The sequence below is a fragment of the Dromaius novaehollandiae genome, chromosome 14 (assembly GCF_036370855.1).
Source record: "Dromaius novaehollandiae isolate bDroNov1 chromosome 14, bDroNov1.hap1, whole genome shotgun sequence".
NCBI classification, from domain to species: Eukaryota; Metazoa; Chordata; class Aves; order Casuariiformes; family Dromaiidae; genus Dromaius; species Dromaius novaehollandiae.
In genome coordinates, this window is record NC_088111.1 from 783,404 (window position 1) to 805,930 (window position 22,527).

The window sequence follows — 22,527 nt, forward strand, 5'->3', positions numbered from 1 at the left end:
TCATGCAGGAGGTACTTCCCACTGCATAACAGAATCTAGTCAGTGTTGCTGTGCAGAGAAGCTACTTCCACCTTACAAAACCCCAGTCCCTTAGAAATGGGGGAGGAAGAAAACCAAAGGCAATAAGCAGGCAGGCTTGGCAGCCCAAGTAAAAGTATACTCATGAGAAAACTCCCAGCAGCAGAGAAGGAATCGTAACAGAAAAAGTAGGTCTACTTGGAATTTCATGAGACACACCTTGCTACCCTCTGGGAACTGGGCTCTTGCTCCCTATACCTCACTGGCCCAGAGCTACAAACTGCTGAGATTTCCACTGTCCACCAAGAACATATCTTTTCAAAGACATGAACATGACCTGAACTTTATCAATAGCCCAGTGCTTAGAAACTCAGAAGCCAGAGAGGCTATAAGCTGTAAAACAATTTCTCTCACCTCTCAAAGAAGTGACCAGAGAGGCTCCAAAAATTAAAGTTCAATCATAGTCCCAGATGTGGACTGAGGACCTCTCTCTCTTTACGGCAGATTAGAGACCTCTGGCAAAGAAACGCAGATCGCTTACGTTTTCTAGGCAAGGCCAAACATACACATCTCTGGTCTGCCTGCTGGCACATTACCATCCCCGCCACTTCAGCTTCCTCGGGCACAGAGCACCCTCTTCCAAGAGGCATGAAAAGACTGCTCTGAGGCCACACAACGTAAAGCTTGCTTTACTTCGGTCTGAAGATGTGTTAACAAAGTTCTTCTCTAGAAACTACATACAATGTGAGATGAAAAGTCTGGAGCCTCCCCGCTAATAACTGAGCTAGAGGAGGAAAGTGGCCATGCTTCTGGAGAAGCTTCTGAGCTCAGAGGACACTGCACTGCAGTTCGGTGGGTCCACCCATTCAATGGGAGCTGCCTTCAGCCCACTCCCACCCTGCCTCAGGCTTGGAAACATGTAACTGTTCCAACTAAGTTAAAACAGCAAATTCTCATGAAGAATCCACACTGTTTTAGTCCTTTGTAAAGTATGCCTGAAAAAGGACATTGCTATTTCACAGACAGGAAACTGCAAAACAGAAGAGTTAAGTTCTCATATAAATATACATATGTATACACACACACAAATATGCATACACTATATATACACACACACTACATATATTTTAATTTTGTGTATACATATGTGTGTATGCATGTAGATATATCTTTATAAAAAGTAGAGGCCACAGCTCTCTCCTCACTGCAGAGAAACACTGTTAGCAGGACTGATGACTAGTATCGTGTTACAGATTTAGTCTCCTGTCCCAATGAATCAGTGTTTGCAGAAGACAATAGCTACTCTGCCGAGTACATGAATTCAGGCAGCACATGGACTAGCTAAACCTTCAGACTCTTGGCTGCTCTATAGTCTTCTTCCTACCTGTTCCTCTTTGGTGTAAAGTTGGAAACACTGAGATAAAGTGCAGGTCTGAGGTTGATGATGAAGCTCTCTCTGCTGGCGGACGCTTTCGGAGTCTGGAATATACTCATCCTCCGTATTCACAAACAAACTGTATCAGAGAGACAACACATTTACCAGCACAGCCACCTGCTCCCCATGTTGCAGATGAGCAACACAGTAAAAACGATATTAAAGGTAAAAAAGCAATATTAGCAGTTATTTCCTCGATTTGTCCCACCACATGGGAGCCAGAGCTGACTGGCAAGAGACCGCATTTGAGCAATATAACTAAACACATGAGTGGAAAACAGTTTCAGAGGGCACCCACTCCAACTTTCCATCTGGATCAGACAAAAAAAAAAAAACCCATCTACTGGCCCCAAATTATCTCACAGAAATATGATTTGTAGGGGAAGGGACATGCAGGGGGAAGACAGGAAGCCTCAGCTGAGACACCTGCTCCATAATACAAAATCCAGGCTAGAGAGAAAAGGACTCCAGTTTAGAGGAACTTTAGTTCACACAACCCCAGTCTGTCTTTGCAGACAGTGGCCAGAGCACAGCCAAGGTTGGAGATCTTGAAGGGTCTTACGTTTTCTGCCCAGGTCAACGACGCACATTGTACCAAGCCATTCACAAGCAATGCTCCCTTGAAGTGAATACAGTGTAAGGCTTTTAACTGTGTACTTACTAATCTTTAGTTTCTTTGTCCCATTCCACCACCAACTTCACATGAGCAGTTCCCCCCTGTCCACATGACTTCAATGCCCTGGAGAGAGGAGCAGACAGGAAGTTAGAACATCTTTGAATCTGAAGCCATTATTACTCTTTACATGCACACATAACTTCTCTTCACTCCTCCTCCACTGTCACCCAGATCAAGTTTGAAAAAGAGTAAAGGAGTTCATAGGGCAAAAACGTGGCAGAGTCAGAGAGAGAACTGTATTTACTTATCTCTCTGCTCCTGGGAGCAAGGGCCAGACTTACCTTTCCACTGTGGGATGGCAGAGGGGTCGCTCCTCCTGAGGTAGCAAGTATGTTATGCCCACAACACTGACCACTCGCAAGCTGAATGGGCAAACCTGCAATGAAGACAGTACAAGCCAACTGAGTAACTCAAACCCAAATTACATGTATGTGTAGATCTGTTCTCTGCAGAGGCTGATAAGGAGTTTATCCTGGAGTTTGTGTTTTACATGAGAAAAAATGCAAAAAGTTATCACTATGCTTGGTAACAATATGCATATACCAAGCAGCTCAGACAGATGTAGACAGCAGCTGAGGTTTTGTATCCCAAAACTCCTCCACAGTGACTAGACAAGACACAACCCCTCTTCACTCCTCCGCTCCCAGCTGGAGTTCTCATCAGAAATATGCAATCACTGAGCCAACATTTCAGCTTTTTGGGGGGCAAGAAGCACTTACTGGATGATTTCAGGTACAGAGAACATTACTGATCTCTCAAATACTTTCTTGGGGGTAGAAAGGAAGAGAAGCCTGTGGTTTCTTCACCTGATCAACCTAATCTTACCTGCACTGTTCAGCAAATATCAAACAAAGAGGCTGACTTGGGCATTATTGCTCAAAGAAATGCTGGGAAGGCACTAGTTCAGCATGTGCAACATATTTATCACCCCAAGTAACTGGCTTCCATTTTATTTCAAGCTGCACAGTTGGAAGTCTCAAAGCAGACAAGTCATTTGCCTCACCTGCATGCAGGCTGTAGGCCGCAGAAAATACTGCATCTTCTCCAAAATTTCCTTCTGCAGAATATCCCAAGCAATTGTTTTTTCCAAATGCAATACAAAGGGCAAGCCAAACCTACAAAAAGGAGTAGCATTTGAAGCAGCAATAGAAAGGTTATTTGGTTCAGTAATCAGATCCTTAAAATAAGATAGTGCCATTCTCTTCCTTGCTCCATGCTCACAAAACTCAGCATGCTTTGAATGAAATCCCTCAGAAGCAAGGCATTTAAACATTAGTCTCTAGAGAAGAGGTGCTTAACTTTGAGGAAACACTGTTACAACTTCCCAAGTATTCCCATTCGAAGGGCCCTTTTCAACACACTGACGTTCCCCTCTCATGCTTGGATTGCTTTCTTTAGACTGAAGAGCTTTACAACTCTGTTACCCACAGGGATAAGTTTCTGTGAATCGAACTTCCGTGGCCAAGATAGTTCTCAGCCTGAGGTTGGCATAAATGCCTTTGCCATTGCAAAGGTCACTCCTTACCCCACTCCTCACTACTCCCACTCCAGCCAAAAATTCCACACACCATATGATTTGATCAGGTGATGTTACTGCTCTCTGAAACAGGACAGCTCTTTAAAGAAGGTGAATGCTGGCCAATCTGAAGGACATCACTTTCCAAAAGCACTGGACTGTTTGAGCTCCAGCGAAACCAGGAATATTTTGCTGCACTTAATGTTTTCTGATCAACATATTCCTTAGCATCTAATGCAAGTTAGGAATGGATACTGCGGTCCCTTCATATCATCTTTTCACTATGTGGCGAGTAAACCTCAGGTCAATTAATGAAGCAGCCAGAACAATAAATGTAACCATGAAGCTGCCAGTCACCTTTTGCTCTGTTGTCCAGTGCATGCTCTGTTACACACTAGCAATACGATCTTATCATTTGCTGCTTGTCTAGCAGAGGACTGTTCCAGTTTTCCAGACTTTGCTGTTCCTTGCGAGTAAGATATTGTTCGGGATTGCTCAGTGCCATATTTCAAGTTATTCAGGTTATTGTTTACATGTATTCCTGAAAAATTAGGAGAAAGGAAATATTTTATGTTTTATCATTTGCCATTAGTGCCCTGATGTCTCCATTAACAGAGGCCCCCCTCAAGAAACATTCCTTCAACCTCAGAGGAGCAGTTTAGCATCAAATCAAGACTGACTGAATGGTGGGGGTTTGTTTTTTTGTTTTGTTTTTGCAGACTCACACAAAGACTTCAAAGAACAGTTACTTTTCACAATGACTTTTTTAATAGAAAGAAATTATATAAAAGTGCTCATCTCACTGAGATTTCACAGCAATTTGTACAAGTACTTGTAACTCATCTGCATGCAAAAAAAGCTAGTGATAGAACCCTGCTTGTAACTTTCAATAATAAAATCTGTCTTAGATTATCTGTCTACCCAACTCCAAACACTGCTTCCTCTAGTCACTGTGAGCTACCGCCAAATGGTGCTTCTGCAAGTCCCAGCCAGCCCAGCAGCCTGTCTCGCTCCTCCTGCCGCACCTAGCAGCGGAGAGCAATACAGCATCTCCATCAGTCACTGCAGAAATGCCAAGAGAAACTCCAAGAGCTTTCAGGGCCTTCATCCTGCAGACTGTAGTTACTCCCTGTCACTGAGAGGGAGACAGGGGAAAAGTTGAGTTTTTTGAGCTTTAAGGAAAAAAGTGTTTGTTCATTCCTGAAACTAGTTATTCATCACTGACAATCTGCTTTTAAATAACAATTTCAGTGGCTTGATCTAGTCCCTAGCAGACCTCCAAATTAAGCCTGGCAAGAGTTTTCAAATTAAGCCAGCCTGCCCTGACAATCAGGGCCAGGAAGAGGAAGAAGAAAGCGATACACACTACTTCCCGATAGCCTCCCAGCTGACAACACCATTAAGGCTGCTGGAACGAGTCTGGGCAAATTCAGAGTTTAAGTCAATACATCAGGACACCACCTACTTGTGGGACTTCCTTATCAAGCATCCTCTTCCAAAAGAGGTCCCCCTCATCCAAGCACCTGATGTGGGCATTAAGCAGAATTATCTACTTACCTCTCTGACTAAGGATCCCTTCGGGCCTAAATATCTCTGGGGTCTCAAAGGCGAAAATGCAGTCACTTTCATGGATTGTGTCCAGGTCATCAGTATCACAGAAGGAACGATGGAACCCATCATAGTACATCTCCGTTAGCACAATCTGGAGTTGGCACAAACAAACAAGAACCCATTAAACCATCAACGCCTGCTCCAGTTGAGCTGCCTCATCTCTTGACAGAAGATTTCCTGCTAGAGGATGTCATTCCTCAAAACTTTCTAGTACCAGCCAGTGGTGAAGAAAAGGGAAGGGAACTACCATAAAGGAAAAACAGTAAAGGCAGAATGCGAAGAGGCTTTGGTGGGATCCTACAGCTTAGCAGTCTTTCCACAGAAGCACTCCTGTGCCTTTCCCATAGTGCCAGCACGCATGAACCAGAGGCTTGTCAGGCAGGGCTGCACAGAAAGTTTGTACGCTCCACAGACAGCCATCCTAATGTCACCAGGTTTCAAAAAGTCAATGCACAGGGGGAAAAAAACACCTGAATTCTTACCACCCCATTTCCTCCATTCCACTGTGGATAACAGATTTCGTTTTCTACATATCCAATACGGCTTGCGTGTCAGATGAAGGCTTTACAACTGCTCCTGAAGGAAGGGCACTCGGGGGTGAGACCTGCCCATTACCTGCTCAGTGGGTATCTTGGTTTCCGAAGAGACCGCTTCCCGCAGCCTGTTCACCGTTCCCGAGATGGGCACCGCCACCCCGATGCGCATGCAGTGCGAGCACTTCCCCTGGTACACCACGGTGACGTAGAGGGGCCTGCAGAGAGCACAGGGAAGCGCCACTGGGGCTGAGCCCTTCTTTGCAGGTCCTTGAACAGAGTCAACTTGACCTAAGGTAGCAGACAGGCCAGTTCCGATTTGGTGGCCCCGTTTTTAGCTCTATTCTAGTCAGGTTAGTAATTCACTTTAGGTCATTATAACTTCCACAGCAATGAGATCCTGGGTGCATCCAGGCTGGTTCATAACTTAAAGAGCCCTAACGGGAAATCTACAATCAAACCCTGGAATTCCTCCAGCCTCGGTCAGGTGACCACCATCGACTCTGAAAGATTCTTCTCTTACTATACGGACTGGTGAAAGTGTTACTTGTTCCTACAGACCGTCTTCGCAAAAAACCCCACAAAGTTAAAAATAAAACTCTGTTACAAGGCAATCAGTTTTCCAACACGGATCATATAACGCAGCTCAGGACAATCCAAAGCAGCACCTCGAAGCATTCGCAGAGCTGGGGGGAGCACCAGCACAGCTGCTCCAGGTTACGTCTCAAAACTGAATTCTGGCTCCAATAGCAACCAAAAGTAAAGCCTTGAGAAGAGTATAACGGGGTAGCTGGCCTAAAAGGAACACTTTTCCCGGCACATCCCCTCAGCCTCCACTTGTTGATAGAGCAGGGACTTCTGAATCAGATGTGACATCTTTATACTAAATAATTTTCTTTCATTACTTTGTTCCATGGCTTCTTGAACCCATATAAGTTTTTGCCATTCATAACATCAGGTTAAGCTGTGGGAATCCTTTTCACCATGCATTGCACAAATAAGCCTCTCCTTACATTTGTTTTGAACTTATGTAGAATTTTCTAGAGCTTTTTTCTTTATTGCAAATAGCTATCTGTCAAAAGCAAAATATTTTGCAGGAAAAGTTTTTACTTCAATTTTAAAATGAATTAAGGCTGTTCCCAAGGGGGGGAAAAAATGCTCCATGCCTTTACTCCTTTTCAATTTTAAAATTGCTGTAAGTCAAGACAAAAGCAAAATATTTTGATTGATAGAAATTCTCTCTCTGGAAAAGAGACTTTTTCTTCTCCCATAAGTTAACTCTACAGGAAGTTTTGAAAGGGTGGAAGCAGGGGGACGTTCTGAAACAGGTAAAGGGCTCAATTTTCTGATTTACCTGCAAAGCAAAAACGTTAAGCCCCACATAGCGCTGTCATTTTTAAAGAACTCCCAGAGAGATTTTGCTGACATCTCTTCCTTCTGTACTAAATTGCACAACATCATCTCTGTGGGAAAGGGTCAACATGTTAACTTCAAGACATAGTTACATACCGTGTATGAGGCAAAGGAATCGGCAGAGAGATGCAGAGAAAAGGGTCAAAGGTGTTGCTCTGCTTCTGGCAATGAGGGCATGTCAGAGAGGATCTAACACAAATATTAATAATAGGACAGAAGTTATACATCATTTTGTCTGGAATGGATAAGTGATCAGAACACAAATAACAGCCTTTGCATGTCAACTCAGCTGCTTCTTTCTACTTGCACTCTTTTTCTACACAAAGTAGCTCTGCACAGAGGCTCTAGAGACAGATAGCTGCTCTAAATGAAGGGCTCCTAATTTCTAGACACCTTTCAAAGTAATCAGTCTCCGAGTTCATTACAGGGCATGCCGGAAAAAGGCTGCACTCCAGGCATTGCATTTGGCTTTCAATATGCATCACTGCAAAATTAATAATTTGCCAATATCAGTTCCAATATGAAAGACCTGACAGTGCTGTTCTCCCTTTGAAAGGGGGGAAGCGATGGGAAAGAGATGACAGACAGTACCACAGGGGTACAGAGCTCTCACTCAGAGAGGAAAACACACACACATAACTTGCATGCAAAATTAACCTGCATCTTACACTGGCTTAGTGTTTTATACTAGGCTTAAGGTTTCTCCTTTGGCAAAGAAAACCTTGGCAAACATGGGGGAGAATGCCCAGTAATTAAACTTCCTAGAGCAGGACAGACACAATCCATCACAGAATACTGAAATTAGGCTGTTTTCTCCGATTAGTTTGAAAATCAGAAAGCTCACTTCCCAAGTATGGGAAACTCACAGGGAAACTCTCAGGAAGCAGTGAAGAATTCAACTCAGTTCTCATTGTGCTAGATAACAAGAACTACTGCAAGATGCTGGCAGTTCTCAACTCCCCAGCAGCCACCAGCATCGCCAGCTTTCGCTGCGGAGCCCTGCCTCTGAACAGCCAAGGCAAGCCTGAGCGCTGAGCTGTCCTGAATCGTTGTTCCATTAAGCACTGATTTGCCCCAGGAGCTTTCAGGATGTGTCAGGGCAGGCGAAGAAGTGGCACATACTGTGGATTTTTCCTGAATATACCAATTTGAAATAGCAAAACTCACTCCCCTCTGGGGCAAGATTTTAGTTTAGATTTCTTTCAGCAGAAATTTAGAAACAGCTGATAACACAATGACACTGGTCTCAACTGTACTGAGAGCTACTGGGGAATTAGAAGATACAGCCACTGTGCTGCTAGGACTCACCAGCCACTCTCCGGGTAGAATTATACTGGGGTCACCAACACACACAACACCCCAGAGTATCATACCTGTACTGGGCTTGAAAGAGTTCCTGCACAAAAGTGCTGCTGATTGGAAAGGCTGGTCCCTCAAGCAGCACATCGTCCTCCAATGGTGGCTAAAAGAAAAGAATAAATCCCAGAAGCATACCCAAATACACAGGTGCACCACAGCAGATGGCTCCACTACTGCTAGTGAAATTTGTATCCTCTTTGACCAAAACCACCAAAAACTGTCCAAAGGTTTTTAAATAACAAGTGCTCTCTGCTCTCATAGGTGGTTATGTAGGAATGTGATGTAGCTAGGGCAACCCAAAGAAAAACAGATCTCATACCAGATGACTTATCTGGCAATCACTCCCCTGCAATGTTTCCCAGCTCTCGCAAAGCTGTGTATGACCATTCACAAGCAGTTGTGCCGGGGAACACTTGCCAGGGATTAATGAAATGGCTGGTTACATTCACAGGGCTAGAAAGAAAGTGTTTTAGCCCAAGGTTTGTTCCATCTGAATTATCACAGTTGAGAAGCCAATAGGGAGATTTAATTTAAAAACAGTGACTGTCTGCAAAAATAGAGCTACCCTCCAGAGGAAAATTCCTTACCTTCAGAGGAGGCATGCCACTGTACTTCACTACGTTGTTTAGATCTTCATGAACTCTGTCTAAAAGCCAGAGCAGAAACTCCTGTGCATCATGCTGGGCATTCCCACGGTACTGCATAGCATTCTTGGACACAATGTTCTGTAGAGAAACCACAGAGAGAGCATTCAGCAAAAGCACGAGAACTGAACTCTTCACTTCACCAAAACCTTTACAGTCAGACAGGCACAACTGAAGGACATTCAAATATGAGAGATTTCAGATAACTCTGGATCAGGTGCAACACCAACCTACCATCTGTGGAAAGACCAGACGACAGCATTGCATGCTGGACTCCGCACACAACTCGAGTTAAAGATAAATGAGCTGTTACCTGCCAGACAGAGAAGCTGCCACCTGCCCTCAGAACAGATCAGAGGGTGAAGGTAGCTGTTACAGAGACCTGCATCGTAATTTCAATAGAAATTGTTATAGCAAACTTAGGACTTAATTCAGATGAGATGAACACCAAAATGATCAACCTACAAGACTCTGGCACAAGTCAAGAGTGAGGCAAGCTCATTTTAGTCTACTGACAACGAGAGGCAGCATTTCTCCTAAAACTAACACAGGACCTAGGGTATTTTTAAACAACTTATCTGTACATGTACCACATGGTTCTGAACCTGTTCAATTCCTAAAAAATCTTCTGTTTAAACCAAAGCAAAGTCTCATTCCCAAAACAAGCATTTAGTCTCCGGGTGTCTGTTCACCTTGCCTAGCTCATTCCTGCTTTGGTGCAGCAAGAGATTTCCCGTTATCCAGATGCACGTGCTCAAGCCCAATATGGTTATATCAGTCTAGAAATCAGTCAAAATCAGTGCAAAACTACAGGTGCTTCCACAAATTGATCGCCCCAATAACATGCAAGTAAAACAAAGTTATCTAGCATCAGACACATGCACTTAACCACTTGAGCAATACAGTCACCATGTAATTTTCTTTGCTAAGTATTCAATATGCAAAAATTGCTCATTCTAAGTAGCATCTCCTATTGCTACTGTCTGAAACAGAAAACCTGCTTAGGAGGGACCACTGGGCAGCAGAAAGTGCCCTCTGCACGGGTATTAGAGTCATCGTCATGAGTGGCTCGGCACAGCCAGCTAGGTGCAGCGTTCTACCTCCAGCTGAAGCAGGCCCGAGGGAAGCACGGCACAGACCAGTGCCAGGGCAGCACAGACAGCGACAGGGGCCCGGGCCCCGCTCTGCTCCCCGACCTGCCGCAAGGCGACTGCTGCCCGTGGCCCTCCGGCACCCTCCGCGCAGAGCGGGCTGCCTCCCGGGATGCCCGGCTCTGCAGGAATTCCTGATATTTCCATTATACGCAAGTATCAGTTTTAAGCCTACCTTAAGCCACACATGCCAGGGCCAAGCTCCAAACAGAGCCCAGATTTTAATATGCTAAACTTCAAAGCAAACACTCCCCAAGCTGCCTTTTGTTTTGAACACACCATCCTGACGCAACCTGGCACGCGGCTCACCGCACGCACCAGCGAGCCTCGGCCCCGGCATGCCTGCCCGCGCTCCAGCACTCCCACGCTCAGTGCTTCAAAGCCGTCTCCTGGCTTCCTGCACTCCAGGGAAATTCTGGCTGGGCCAGGGAGTAGGAAGGAAAGGGGATAACACGCAAGCACAGCAAGGAACGACAGCGGCTGTCCTGACCTGCACTACTGGGCCACTGGACTCGAAACAAGGGAGGACTCGCATCCACAGAGGCAACGTACACAACCGGTACTACTTTGGATGCACTCTAAGAGCCCAGGGAACGCATCTAATTTACACTTGAATTTCCAGAAAAGCAGTCTCCGATGTACATCAGCACACCCAAGGGATCTGCTCATACTTGTTTTCCTTCTGGACACAAACAAGAAGCTCTTGGAGTTCACCAGCAACGAAAACCTGCAGTTCAGCAGATCCACCCTTGCCCCGCAGCGCAGGGGACTGCTCTTGTACTGCTACAGCTTGCGTTCAGCCCTCCAGCTGGACCCCAGGCACCCGGAGCACCTTCTCCCCTGCTCCCTAAAGGGCCAACAGAAGACTGTAATAGGCTTTAGTCAATGCACTTTCTTCATAATCAACCAACATCAGCAAATATTTTCTGCACTCCAGCTCTCCGACCCGTTACCTCTGTAATCGCACCGAAGCAGCCCGGCGGGGCACACTGCTGTACAGAGGACAGGAACCCACCAGCAGCGCCTGCATCCAGCACCGCCAGCACAAATACTCTCCAGAATAACATGACTGCCTGCAACATGGCAAGTGATCCCTCAAGGCCGTAGAATCTACAGGTTTCTGTGTTATCCATGCACTCAAAACCAAACTGATCAGGAACAATTAAATCCAAAGGACTAGATATTACTCTCTGCTATACCCTTGGCAATCCACCTCTATAATTAGAGATGTGATGCCAGGGGGTGGAGGGAAGTGGACTGCCTACGAAGACATGGACATCCTGAACAGCAGACACCACTGCATGGTAAAAGTCATCATTTTCTGCTTCTTCAAGGAGGCACCAGGCTGCAGCCAAGGAGGCCAGCCTCCACCTCCCGCTGCCCGTGAAGCCGGCAGGACATTCACCTAAGACGCATGGTCACAGGTCAGCCGTCCCCTACATTGCCACTCTGACGATCTTAGCCAGAAAGCAAACACAAGGCTTTTCTTTGCAACAGACAGGCTCAGCTGCCACCATCGCACAGCGCAGGTTAGGTCACGCAGCAATTCCCCACTCTGCTTCTGCTGCACACTGTCAGGAGCAGCAACCCTGTTCGGGATGCAACGCGTTAGCAGTGCTGCACCTATGTGCTTTGGTACAGCTGCAGAGAGACAGAAAATGCTTATATGGGGCTTGAACTTGTTGGAGCAAAGCCTTCGACGGGACAGAGTCCCAAAAGAAGAGGGCAGCGGCACCAGCACAGACACAGACTATTGCAGGACAAGCACCGGAAAGGAAGGCTGTGCCAGTCCCAGCTGCCCCTGAGGAGCACCGAGGGAGGCCAGGCACTCTGCACATGCTCGCGTTATCAAACCTCCTCCGTTCTCTAATCAGACTTTACAACAGATTTGAGGAATGAGGTTGGGCTGCTCGCTTTATCCCTGTAGAAAACGGGGTCACCAGAAGGGAGGGGTGATGAGAAAGACAGGAAAGGACTGATAAACACATATTCTCTATCCTCTGTAATCTGCCCACCTGCCTCAGAGCAGCAAAATAAAGGAAAACAGAAATAATCTGCTCTCATTACAGATGTGCAAACCCCACTGACAACAGATTTACTGCCTATGCCCGCACAGGGTCCAGCATGTGCTGGTGGCTGAAGCACACAGAAGAACATCAGATTCACGGAAAATCCACCTAAAACCCTCACTCTGGTTTTGAGAGAGGATTCAGCTTAGAAGCTCTCGGGCAGAAGATTCTCACTCCTCCCCCATCTTGCAATTTTTTTCCCCATTGCTTTATATTAATTTTGCTGGCCTGTTCTCCATTCACTGGTCACTTCCCCGCAGCCACCTTGCACCACACAAGGTTTGCAGAACAGGAGCACACAGTCCACTCGAATCCAGTTGGGATCCTTTTGGAGCTAGTTAATCCCTGTGCTCCACTGCTGCTTCTGTCCTCACAACACACTTGGCTGACATTCACTCGGTTTTATACTGGAAAGACTCGGTGTCTGTCTCTTCACTGATCCGCAGGGGAAATCAGCTTTTTTCTGCTGCTGAAATCTTGAGGAATTTGGAGGGGAGAGGTTCAGCCCTGGACAGACACGAGCTTACGCAAAGGACATTTGTCCTCCTGTGACACAGGACAGGTGACGGTTAGTCACCTCAGCGGGGACACACATACGGCCGCTCTGCCCACCCACGTAACGCCAACCGCCCTTAGACCAGAGCGGAGAATCCTCTCTTTTCCCGTCCATCGGGCCAGGAGGCCGTGAGCAGACGCCGAGAGATGTGCAGATCGGTGCACAACGTCATGCTCCCAGCAGCACCTCTCAGGAGAAAACCCGGGCACCTGGCAGAAAGCTAGCACCTGTAACGCTGCCAAGCTCGGTGGCAAGTCAGGTTACAGGCAAGTGCCTGCAGACCCGGCTGCTGCAGAGAAGGGCTGCTGGGGCTGGAGTCACCTCCCTGGTGCTTTAGTTACGATGTTTCACTGCAAGAAACAAATAACAAAGGGAAATCCTTCTCCTTTCTCAGGGTTCTCCCAATTAAGGCTAAATTAAGGGCTAAATCTTCATAACATGGCAGAAGCGGATAGCCATGGCTGTCAACCGAAGTCAGCATCCAGCTCCTGTATTCTCGACAAAATATCAGCAACACTATGAAACAAGCAATAGACCTGCAGCAAACATGAAGACCTCAGTTTAACCCAACTTCAACAGACAAACCCCACTCTTGGAAGTCTGTTGATATCAAGTGCAGATGAAACTACAACCATTCACAAACCACCAGCACAGCGTGCTGTTGTATAAAGCCAAACTTCCAGCAGAACTCACTTCTAGGTACATGAACCACACTCACTTGTGGGGGAAATGAAGGAGAAATAACAGCCACCAGTCTGTGCTACCAGCCTAAAAGCAGAGATGATGGCGAAGCGAATGGCCCGCAGCGGATGCTCACCTCTGCAGCACAGCGGTGCAAGCCCAACACGCTGCTGCTTGGTACTGGGTGTAACGTGAGCCTGGGACACGACTGCAAGCCAGTTTATAGGGGAGAAAAGCACAGAATAGTCTGCAGGGACTCATAAGGACTAAAGGAGACCTAAGCACCACCAATTCCTATACTAGTTTCAATTAAGCAAAACAAGGTGCAAAAGCAAAGGGAAAAAAAATGATCTACAGAAAATGATCTTAAGCCTCTTCAGGCATCAACCTTTTACCTCTTGCTGTCTTTCAGCTGAAAGCCTAGTGAGTTGTTCTTGTTGCTCCAATTGATAAAATTTAACATTAGACCACAAAAATATAGCAAACCGATCTTCACTTGTAGATCCTAGCCTGATACCTAAACATGAGGCATTCATCCACCACACAGTATCAGGACAAGATGGCAATGAACTAGAGAAGCCTAATTTAGCTGTGCTAGAAACCCACTGCACAGGAGCATCTTCTAAAGATACAACCTTACCATTTTTACTAGCCTAGATCACAGATGCTCTCATAATCAGTTCTCTCTTTAGCATCATTAAATATCCTTCAGCTGAATACTGCAGCACAGGATCCCACTCCCACTAACTGCATTACAGCTCAAACCTCTCCTGTTAGTTTCACACAGCACCAGTTTCTTCATCACAATACCATGCGTTCTCTTGTTTTTAAGAAAGCCCTAAGCTGTCCCATCTATGGCACTTACAAGGCACCTCCTCGCTGGTGGATACGAGCACGGTCCGGCAGCAGGTCTCAGGGACCCCAAGCCCCCTCTCCAGCTCACCCAGAGACACCAACCTGGCCGCAGCACCGCTGCGGGGACAACACCCGGAGCAATCCAGGCCAGCTTCAGAGCGGCCCTGCTCTGAGCGAGGCGGTGGGCGCTGGATCCGTCACCCGCCAGAGGTCCTTCCAACCTAAATTACTTAATGATTTTATATATTCACAGCTGTCAACCAGGTATTGCTGACAGGAGTCAGTCGGGTAGGTAGAATTAAGAAAAATTTAAAATATTTTAAAATATCCAAAACATCCTTAACAAAAGCAAGTGAAGTTTGATGTTCACAGAGGCTGTGTTTAGCTGAACACACAGGGAAGAATTTAAGGAGAAAATACGTATAAACTTCCTTTGCAAACATTACCTTTGTTTAAAAAAAAGAAAAAATTTGAAAATTAAATTTGACCCTTTAATTATTGTGTCACGTTCCAAACCAAAAAAACCCCCACAATCGTTAAGTGTGAAGCAGAGCTTTTAGTCCAGTTTTAAGTGTTTTTTTTTAGTACATGCTTTCTCTGGAATTGGTACCTATACCTCCCCAGTAATATATTTGCCTTTTAATAGCCTCATTCATGCCTCCCATCCCCTTCGTGCACTTTGGTAGGCGTTCCAAGGCTGCAACACCTGGTATCAAAGAAGGAGGGAGGAGGGTAACAAAAAGAGCGCGTGTTGCAGTCAAGACCCATGAGCTGACTTTTCTCAGCAATGAGCTGGCTACAGAGGGCCAGGAGAAAGAGCGGTGCTTAAAAAAATTTAAAAAAAAATTAAAAAGAAAGCAGTTTATGGTGTTCTCTACACTAAGATACAAAAAAGTATGATACAATCATGCCAGCATATAACACTTTTTGGCTGGCATGTTGAGTGGGCTGCCTTATCTGGTCTGGTTTGTTTTAGCAAAGTTAGCTAACAGGTGCTACCACCACACTAAGTCCTGGTCTAGGAAGAGTTTAAGATAAAAGGGGTCCTTAGAACTGCTTGAAGGAAGTGAATCTGGTGTTTCCAGAGGGAAGGGAGGAGAGAAAAGAAAGAGACAGACAGACGTGGGGAGCTTTTGCTATGGAAACAGACGGAACTAGGGACTCCAGGAATCCAGGCTGACATTTCTTACTGCACCTCTCCCAGCATCACCCCCACTTCACTCCAGTCTAAAGCCTTGCTGGTTCTACCAGCACGCGTCCCTGACAAGCTGTCCTTCTGGGGTAACGTAGCACCCCGCGCCGCAGCAGAGGAAACCCCAGGGATCAGCAGCAGCCACGTGCCTGGGCTGTATCACTCCCATGCCCCATCTCCGAGCGCTGCTCTGGTCCCCTCTACGCTCCTGCAGCCTGAGCGGACCAGGATAAAGAGCTGCCTGTGGAGACGGATCACAAGACACTGGAAGTGATTCAGGAAGCACTACAGAATATCAGATGCAATTCCCTCACAAGAGGCTTTGCTACAAAAACACTCCAGCAACAGCAGCACGTTCCCAACATTACTCACGCTTCCTGCCATCGCTGCTACAAGTGGGTTTGTTATTACTTAAACCTCTGCATCTGCTGCTCTGGAACGTTACGTGCCTTCCTCCCAGCGCTTCGAGACGCGGTGGCAGCAAAGCGATCAGTGAGCATCAAGCCAGGTAGAGGGGAGAAGCACCAGACATGCAGCAAAGAGCACTCAGCACTGAGGAGCACAATTAAATCTAAACCGAGAGATAAAGGCACCAACTCAAATAACAAACAGTTTAACAATTTGAGAAAAAAAGCACTAGGAACTCTTGAAGAGCGGTCTGCCAAGAGCTAGACGGCTCAGTGACGGCATACAGCCCCGCTCACTCCACGGCCCCAGTCCAGCCCTCTTTGGGAGTCTTGGGGCAGCAGGCAGGGATCTCTGCAACGGGCAGGGGCTGCAGCCAGCATCAGCAAGCCAAACTGCTGATTCCTGAACAGCTCCACTAAGATTTGACAGGAGACAAAACTAAGCGAGCAAGTGTCTGTCTCCGTATTAAGCAGGGCCCACCCAGAACCTCTGCGTATTTTCTGAGCCTCCACTTGTGTCTCGGCAGCTGCAAAGCTCCCATCTGCGTGCACCAGGTCTCCTGCCCTTGCTAGGAAGCATGCTTCTGGCCTTGTTCAGCGCAGATCTAAATTAGTTCCACTTAGACTATATTAAAGCAATTTAGATGACTTCCGTGCCACTCCACAGACGCTCAGGCAGCAATCTCGGTCCGACGAGGCCACAAAGGCAACACCCCTCACCGCGGCCCAGGAACGCCGACAGGCAGCGGGAAGGTATCTGCTCAGCCGGGCAGCCTAAACCCAGGCTGCAGAACAAGTACTTTACATGGAGCCATGCATTGGTCAAAATACAGCCTCCGACTTTCTCTCCTCCTTTGCTGACCGAGTGACAGGAGACACAGCACTCGTGTCCTCACTTTGCTGGCCGTGGTTATGCTGAACCCACCGCAGTAACACAACAGCAGCTTGCAACCGGCTGAAGAGAGTTAGACACCATCAGCTTAAAAACACAAACAAGAACAGTTTACAGAAAAACAAAGTGCCCCCACACATTCACCAGCCTCCCATATCCTTTAATCCCCTGGCCCTAATCTGGCTCCCCGTGAGTCCCAGGAGGCACATCTGGACGGCTCCACCACCGCAGGGCAGCAGCAACGGCTCGGGGATGGTTTCGGTACAGCCGTTCCAGCCCCCAGCACTGGGAGCGGGTGAGGCCCCCGAAGCTCGTTCCCGACACGTTTCCACAACGGCACCGGAGGCATTTCCAGCGCCCTTCCTCAACGCAGCCCCCTAAGAGGGTCAGACAGGAGAAGGAACAAAGTCTTCCCTTCCCTCAGATGGGCATGCACGCATGAATGCGTGTGCACAGACATGCACACCCACCACGAATGAAAGCAGCATCGCTAGAAGAAAGGAGAGGAAAATCGTAATTTCACGTCTATTGTGCACACAGATTCAAACCCCTAATGCAAGCACCCTATAAACAACTAAATCCCCTTTTACCCATAAAGCACACTTATGACAAAGATGCATCATCAGATATCTATCAGCCCACTGAATGTTCAATAATCATCCATCTATTACTCCAAATACAAGCCATAAACCCAAATATAACTGAATTAGCAGCCTCTCCTTTGCTGCTGTTATTCTTCTAGATCACAAAGACAACGAAAGGAAAAATGTCAGCCTGCTATTTTCCACTATGCCTCTGGCAGGAAACAGCTGTGGAAAGGTTTTTGCGTATAGAACGGATGAAGCCAGCTCATTAGAGCCCTGACACAATGCCACACGTGTGAGCAGGAAAGAACGGCTAGTCTTCATCTTTCAGTGAACACTGTAAAGTTATTCTAGGGCAGAGGGTTTTTTTTTTCCCCCCCCTAATGCCACAGACAATTTGTGTTTGGGAGACTTCTCTAGCAGACATCTCTCAAAGGGCATTTATCTAAGTGACTCCTTCCACTCGTACACAAAAACGCAGCATTTTTCCTCTACGAAGCGAGATATTCTCTTCTGGGGAACAAACTGCCTGGGAAATAGTGCAGTTTAGATCTTCCCCAAACCTGGAGACAGACACTAGGCTAACAGTGACCCTCAAGGTAAGAAAACGAGAACAGGTACGCTGCCAGCACTGACCACTCCGCTCTTTCCTGGCTAGGGAGCTGCTGCCTGCCTCTAACGGGGCTACACGGCTTCCAGCGTCCCGGACAAGCTGGTCCAGCTGCCGCAGGATACACACGGGGCGGAGGGGAGGAAGACTAAACGCGATGACACTGCGCAGGAAACGAGGCAGGAAACAAGGAGGAAGGCAGCAGAAAGACTAAGAGGCAATCCCAGCAACGGAGCAGGGTACAGGCACCGCAGAAGGTGGTGGTGCTAGCGCAGAGGCCGGGAAGCCTGGAAACGGGAAGGAAATAAAATAAAGCAGAAGACAAGGCAAGAGCATCATAGCGTGTACCTACTAGTAACCTACTAATTAATACAACATCGGGCTGTTGTGCTTCATACAGTTTTCCAACAGAAGTCTAACTCTTAAGCCTGAGGGAAAAGGCAAGTAAAATAACTGGAAACAGTGGAATTTGCGAAAATGGGCCCAGCATGCCTGAACAGATGCCAACTGAGCAGCCTCACGTCAAGCCTGGAGAAACACACCTTGGACAAACTTTCAGGTGTTGGCAAACGCAAGACAAATTCTACCTTTCCTGAAACAAAAGACAGCAGACACACTGAGAAAGGCTCTCATCTCCCTTTTAAAATATATCAGCTGGATCGCGACAGTGTTTGGAGAAGATGCCAAATCGTAATATCCTCATTAGCTCTTCTCAAAATGCTTGTCCTGGACTTTTAAAGGAGTACGCAACAAGGATGTACTTCTAACAGTCTCACATCTCCTACCAGCCCTCTTGGAGGGTTTTCTGGGCCAACATTACTAGACTATTTTTTCAAAGGAAATCAAACACTAAATTTATTTCATTAAGCTTCTAGCTCTCCCTGAATGAGAGTAGAAGCACATATCTTTATCAAAGGAAGCTTGATTTAAAAAAAAAAAAAAAAAAAAAAAAAAAAAAAGTATTCCCATAGTAACTCCAGCATATCCAGAACTACCTCCCTGTTCAAAGGGCAGGGACCTCTTCCGATGTTTAGACAGCTTTCGGGTGCTGCACCGCAACACATTTTCTGCTTTAAGGGACTGCCTGCTCCGCACACTCCAGACTCCCCTCGCCGGAGCCAGGGCTCGCACCGCAGTCGAGTTACGGCCCCACACCAACACCAGCATCGGCACAGGCGAACACAACCCACACGACTGCAAGGACTTGGGGGGTCGCTGAAAGAAAACCTGTGTGGTGTCTGGCTGAGCGCACAAGCCTCCGTGTTTCCTCCGATACCGCTTGGCTCGCAGCACGCGCGGCTTGTCACGGGCTGCTCGGGGTGTCCGTGGACCCCTCCTCCTGCCCAGCCCCACGGCAAGGTGCTTGTTAAACCCGGACTCGCCCAGCTCTCCGTTTGGCTGAGTTCCGCTACAGGAGCCTCAGCAGCAGAGGAGGAGGATTTTAAAGAAAGCACGTGTGCCAAAGCAGCCAGGACCGAGAGGAACCTCCCTGTCCTTTCCCCCTCCTCACAAGTCCACTGGTAGGCGCTGGGACTCCTCCTTCGTAGCTGCTCAGCGAGGCTTCTGGCCAGACAGAGTCAGGCACGTCTCCCCAAAGGAGAAAGCAAAAGCCTCCCTGGCAGAAAGCCATCTCTAGAGGCTTGTGCAGAACAGAACCAAGCACAACAGAGCATTTCCCTGCCATCGGGGGAGCACAGCCATTTATTATTCCACTTTAAAACAAAAAACAAAAACACGAAAACGGCAGTAGAATTCAGTGCACCAAGAACACAGGGGGTTCTCAGCCCATGCTAAACAAACCCCTACGAGAAGCATTATCCTCCTGGCTTTGGGCCCAAAACCTGTCTGGCACCAACAGCTACCTTCACCCCTCCAGCCTGAAGTTCCAACAATCCTAGTTTTTATTTTTTAATACAAAAGAGCAAAGTTTGTCAAGGCTATACTATATGCAGTCACTCCGCCAAGTTAATTTTCTAGTCAGTTATGGCAAAAGCAAAACGGTGCTGTGCACATAATCCTCTGCATTGAGCACCCCAGCATTCAGCACCGAGCGGAGCGCTCCGCCTCCCTGGGAACGCGCGCGGAGTTCCTTCCCAAAGCCGAGGCTGCAGCACAGCAAAGCGCAGAGGGCACGCAGCCTGGCCCAGCACCGATCAGCGTCTCTCTGACATGGGAAACGCACCCGGGACACAAAAGGTGGGTTGTAACGTGTTGTTTTCCCAAGCAGCAATGCTCCGCAGGAATGCGGTCGTGCCTGCCAGAAGGCACAGTCGGAAATGGGCTGCAGGCTGCTGTCAGCAACCAATTAAAGTATTTGTTGTTGTAACAGTAAAAATACAACTTTGTTCCACAATAAGACCTTGTTTTCCTAGTACGCTAATTGTTTAGCAGTTGAAGGGAGGTAACAGAGCAATCAGTGGGATACAAAAGAGCCAGGCGTTGCGGAGCAGGGGGAATTCAAAAAATGTGAAGCGGTTCAGTGAAGGATATCGTGGACAGACTCCAAGGCTGGGGCTCAGGAGCCCAAACTCCTCTGCCACAGAGATTCTGCCCCGACTGTAAACCAATCCTTCCGTTTCTCTCCTCAGTTTTTGCCTCATGTCTCGAGTCAGAGCACAGGCGGCCTGAAGCAGCGATCTCATCTCTGGTGCTCACACAAGCTTCCCAGTGCATTTTAAGGATGCGGCAAACAAGTTCACTGACACAATCACATGCAAAAGAGTTAATTAAAACAGTGTTTTGCCAGAGGTCATGTGTTCAAATGGAAATCTGAAATGGGTTTAGTTGAAAGCAAGCACAGCCATTTCTAAACGCCGACTTGCAAAGCAGGGCATGGAGCACCACAGACCCAACCAAGTTTCCCAAGAACACACATTTTCTCACCCATTCCATAAGTTGCCAGACATGACACGGTTTTATACTTTCAGCATTTAAACGTTTGTGGAGGTGGTGTGAAATCAAGATTTCAGAGCTCAGAGCACAGAATATTTTGGCACCGACACGATCGGCCTTTAGCCCTGCGCAGGGTCACACCTAATGGCCAACCTTTCGGGGCTATCTCACAGGTCAACACGCAGCTGCAAAGCTGCTTTCCACTGATTTCTCTCCCATTTCCTCCCCGCTCCCCTTTGTCGTTCCCTCGACTTCTGTGGAGGCACAGCCACACCACGTTTGCTTTCCCCCGCTGCAGAATTCCCTTTACCAACCAGGGAATCCAGCCTCCTGACTTCCCAGCTTGGCTTCCTAACCCTGCTGGATTTCGTCTTTCATAGAGACACAGAAGAATAGGACATAAAGGACGGGCAGTTCTGCTCGCAGCAGAAGTATCCGAGGAACAAGCAGTTGACACTGTCCAGAGTAAAAGTAACTGGCCACCGGGCTAGACAGAGAGCAACGTAATTAAAGACTACCTGCGTGATTCCATTTCACGTACAATCAGATCCACCAGCCAAGCACAAGGGCTCTGGCGAGTAAAAGTGCTTCCAGCTACCAGCTGTGCATGCAGGACTAAAGACTTCCAAAGCCCAAATCCGACTAGGCAGCCCCATGCTAAGAACTGCTGTCATTTAATCTACAAGAAAGTAATAGATAAATAGTGATTATGTCAATACTTAGCAGGAGTCGCTTCATAATTCAGAGGAGTTATTTATTAATTCACAAAGAAATGACCAACACAGCTTGCAGACTGCTTGCCCCAACAGCAAAATTTACACTAAGTGTTTCCAAAACATGTACACCTTGAAACCTTAAGTTTTACACATAACTACTATTAAATATTACTCATGGCACAAGTGAAAAAAAATGGAAGCAGCTCTGTTACCCCAGCACCATAACCCCTGCTCTACTACCAGGGATTCACTCTGGGTTCAGAGCTGGTTCTGGTAATCCAAATAAATCAAGTTCATACGATTCTGCTGTGTTTGCTGCATACGCTGCAGGTCATAAAAATATTGTGGTCTTCATCTTATAGAAGAAGAGAGCCACCAACACAGTAGTTCTAGCATATAAACAGTCCCGACAAATACTAACACACTTCAGTACGCGACTAACTGTAGCTATGAAGAAAGTCTCAAAACAGAAGATCAAAACCCCAAGGAAGACGAGTTAGAGGAGTTCGGATAAGGCCGTATAACTGATTTTTCAAACCCAGTTAGTTTAAATAAAATCCCTCTCGCTTAAGACCCTGTTGCCAGCTTTGAAAGTCTTAAACCGATTCCCTATGGCAAAGAGCATCCTCTCCCCGTTATCCGACACTCTCTGCCGGGAAGGAGGGACAGCTCCCGCCTGCACAATAGATGTTTGTTGCTGCTGTCACATCACCACAA

General features: G+C 47.1%; 1 protein-coding gene across 7 annotated transcripts in view; it reads right to left on the minus strand.

The window, feature by feature from the left end:
- USP31 (ubiquitin specific peptidase 31) overlaps positions 1 to 22,527 on the minus strand; it is a 77,134-nt gene that overhangs the window by 49,290 nt on the left and 5,317 nt on the right. For all 7 annotated transcript variants that reach the window (XR_010391546.1, XR_010391550.1, XR_010391549.1 and 4 more), the window contains exons 2-11: positions 9,149 to 9,286; positions 8,576 to 8,664; positions 7,299 to 7,391; positions 5,872 to 6,007; positions 5,203 to 5,347; positions 4,003 to 4,186; positions 3,133 to 3,244; positions 2,411 to 2,505; positions 2,115 to 2,192; positions 1,403 to 1,532 (exon numbers count right to left, since the gene is read on the minus strand). Coding sequence is in view for 1 of the 7 variants with exons in the window: in XM_064519982.1 (XP_064376052.1) it covers positions 1,403 to 1,532; positions 2,115 to 2,192; positions 2,411 to 2,505; positions 3,133 to 3,244; positions 4,003 to 4,186; positions 5,203 to 5,347; positions 5,872 to 6,007; positions 7,299 to 7,391; positions 8,576 to 8,664; positions 9,149 to 9,286 (1,200 nt within the window). In the remaining 6 variants the exon portion in view is untranslated. The remainder of the gene's footprint in view (positions 1 to 1,402; positions 1,533 to 2,114; positions 2,193 to 2,410; positions 2,506 to 3,132; positions 3,245 to 4,002; positions 4,187 to 5,202; positions 5,348 to 5,871; positions 6,008 to 7,298; positions 7,392 to 8,575; positions 8,665 to 9,148; positions 9,287 to 22,527) is intronic.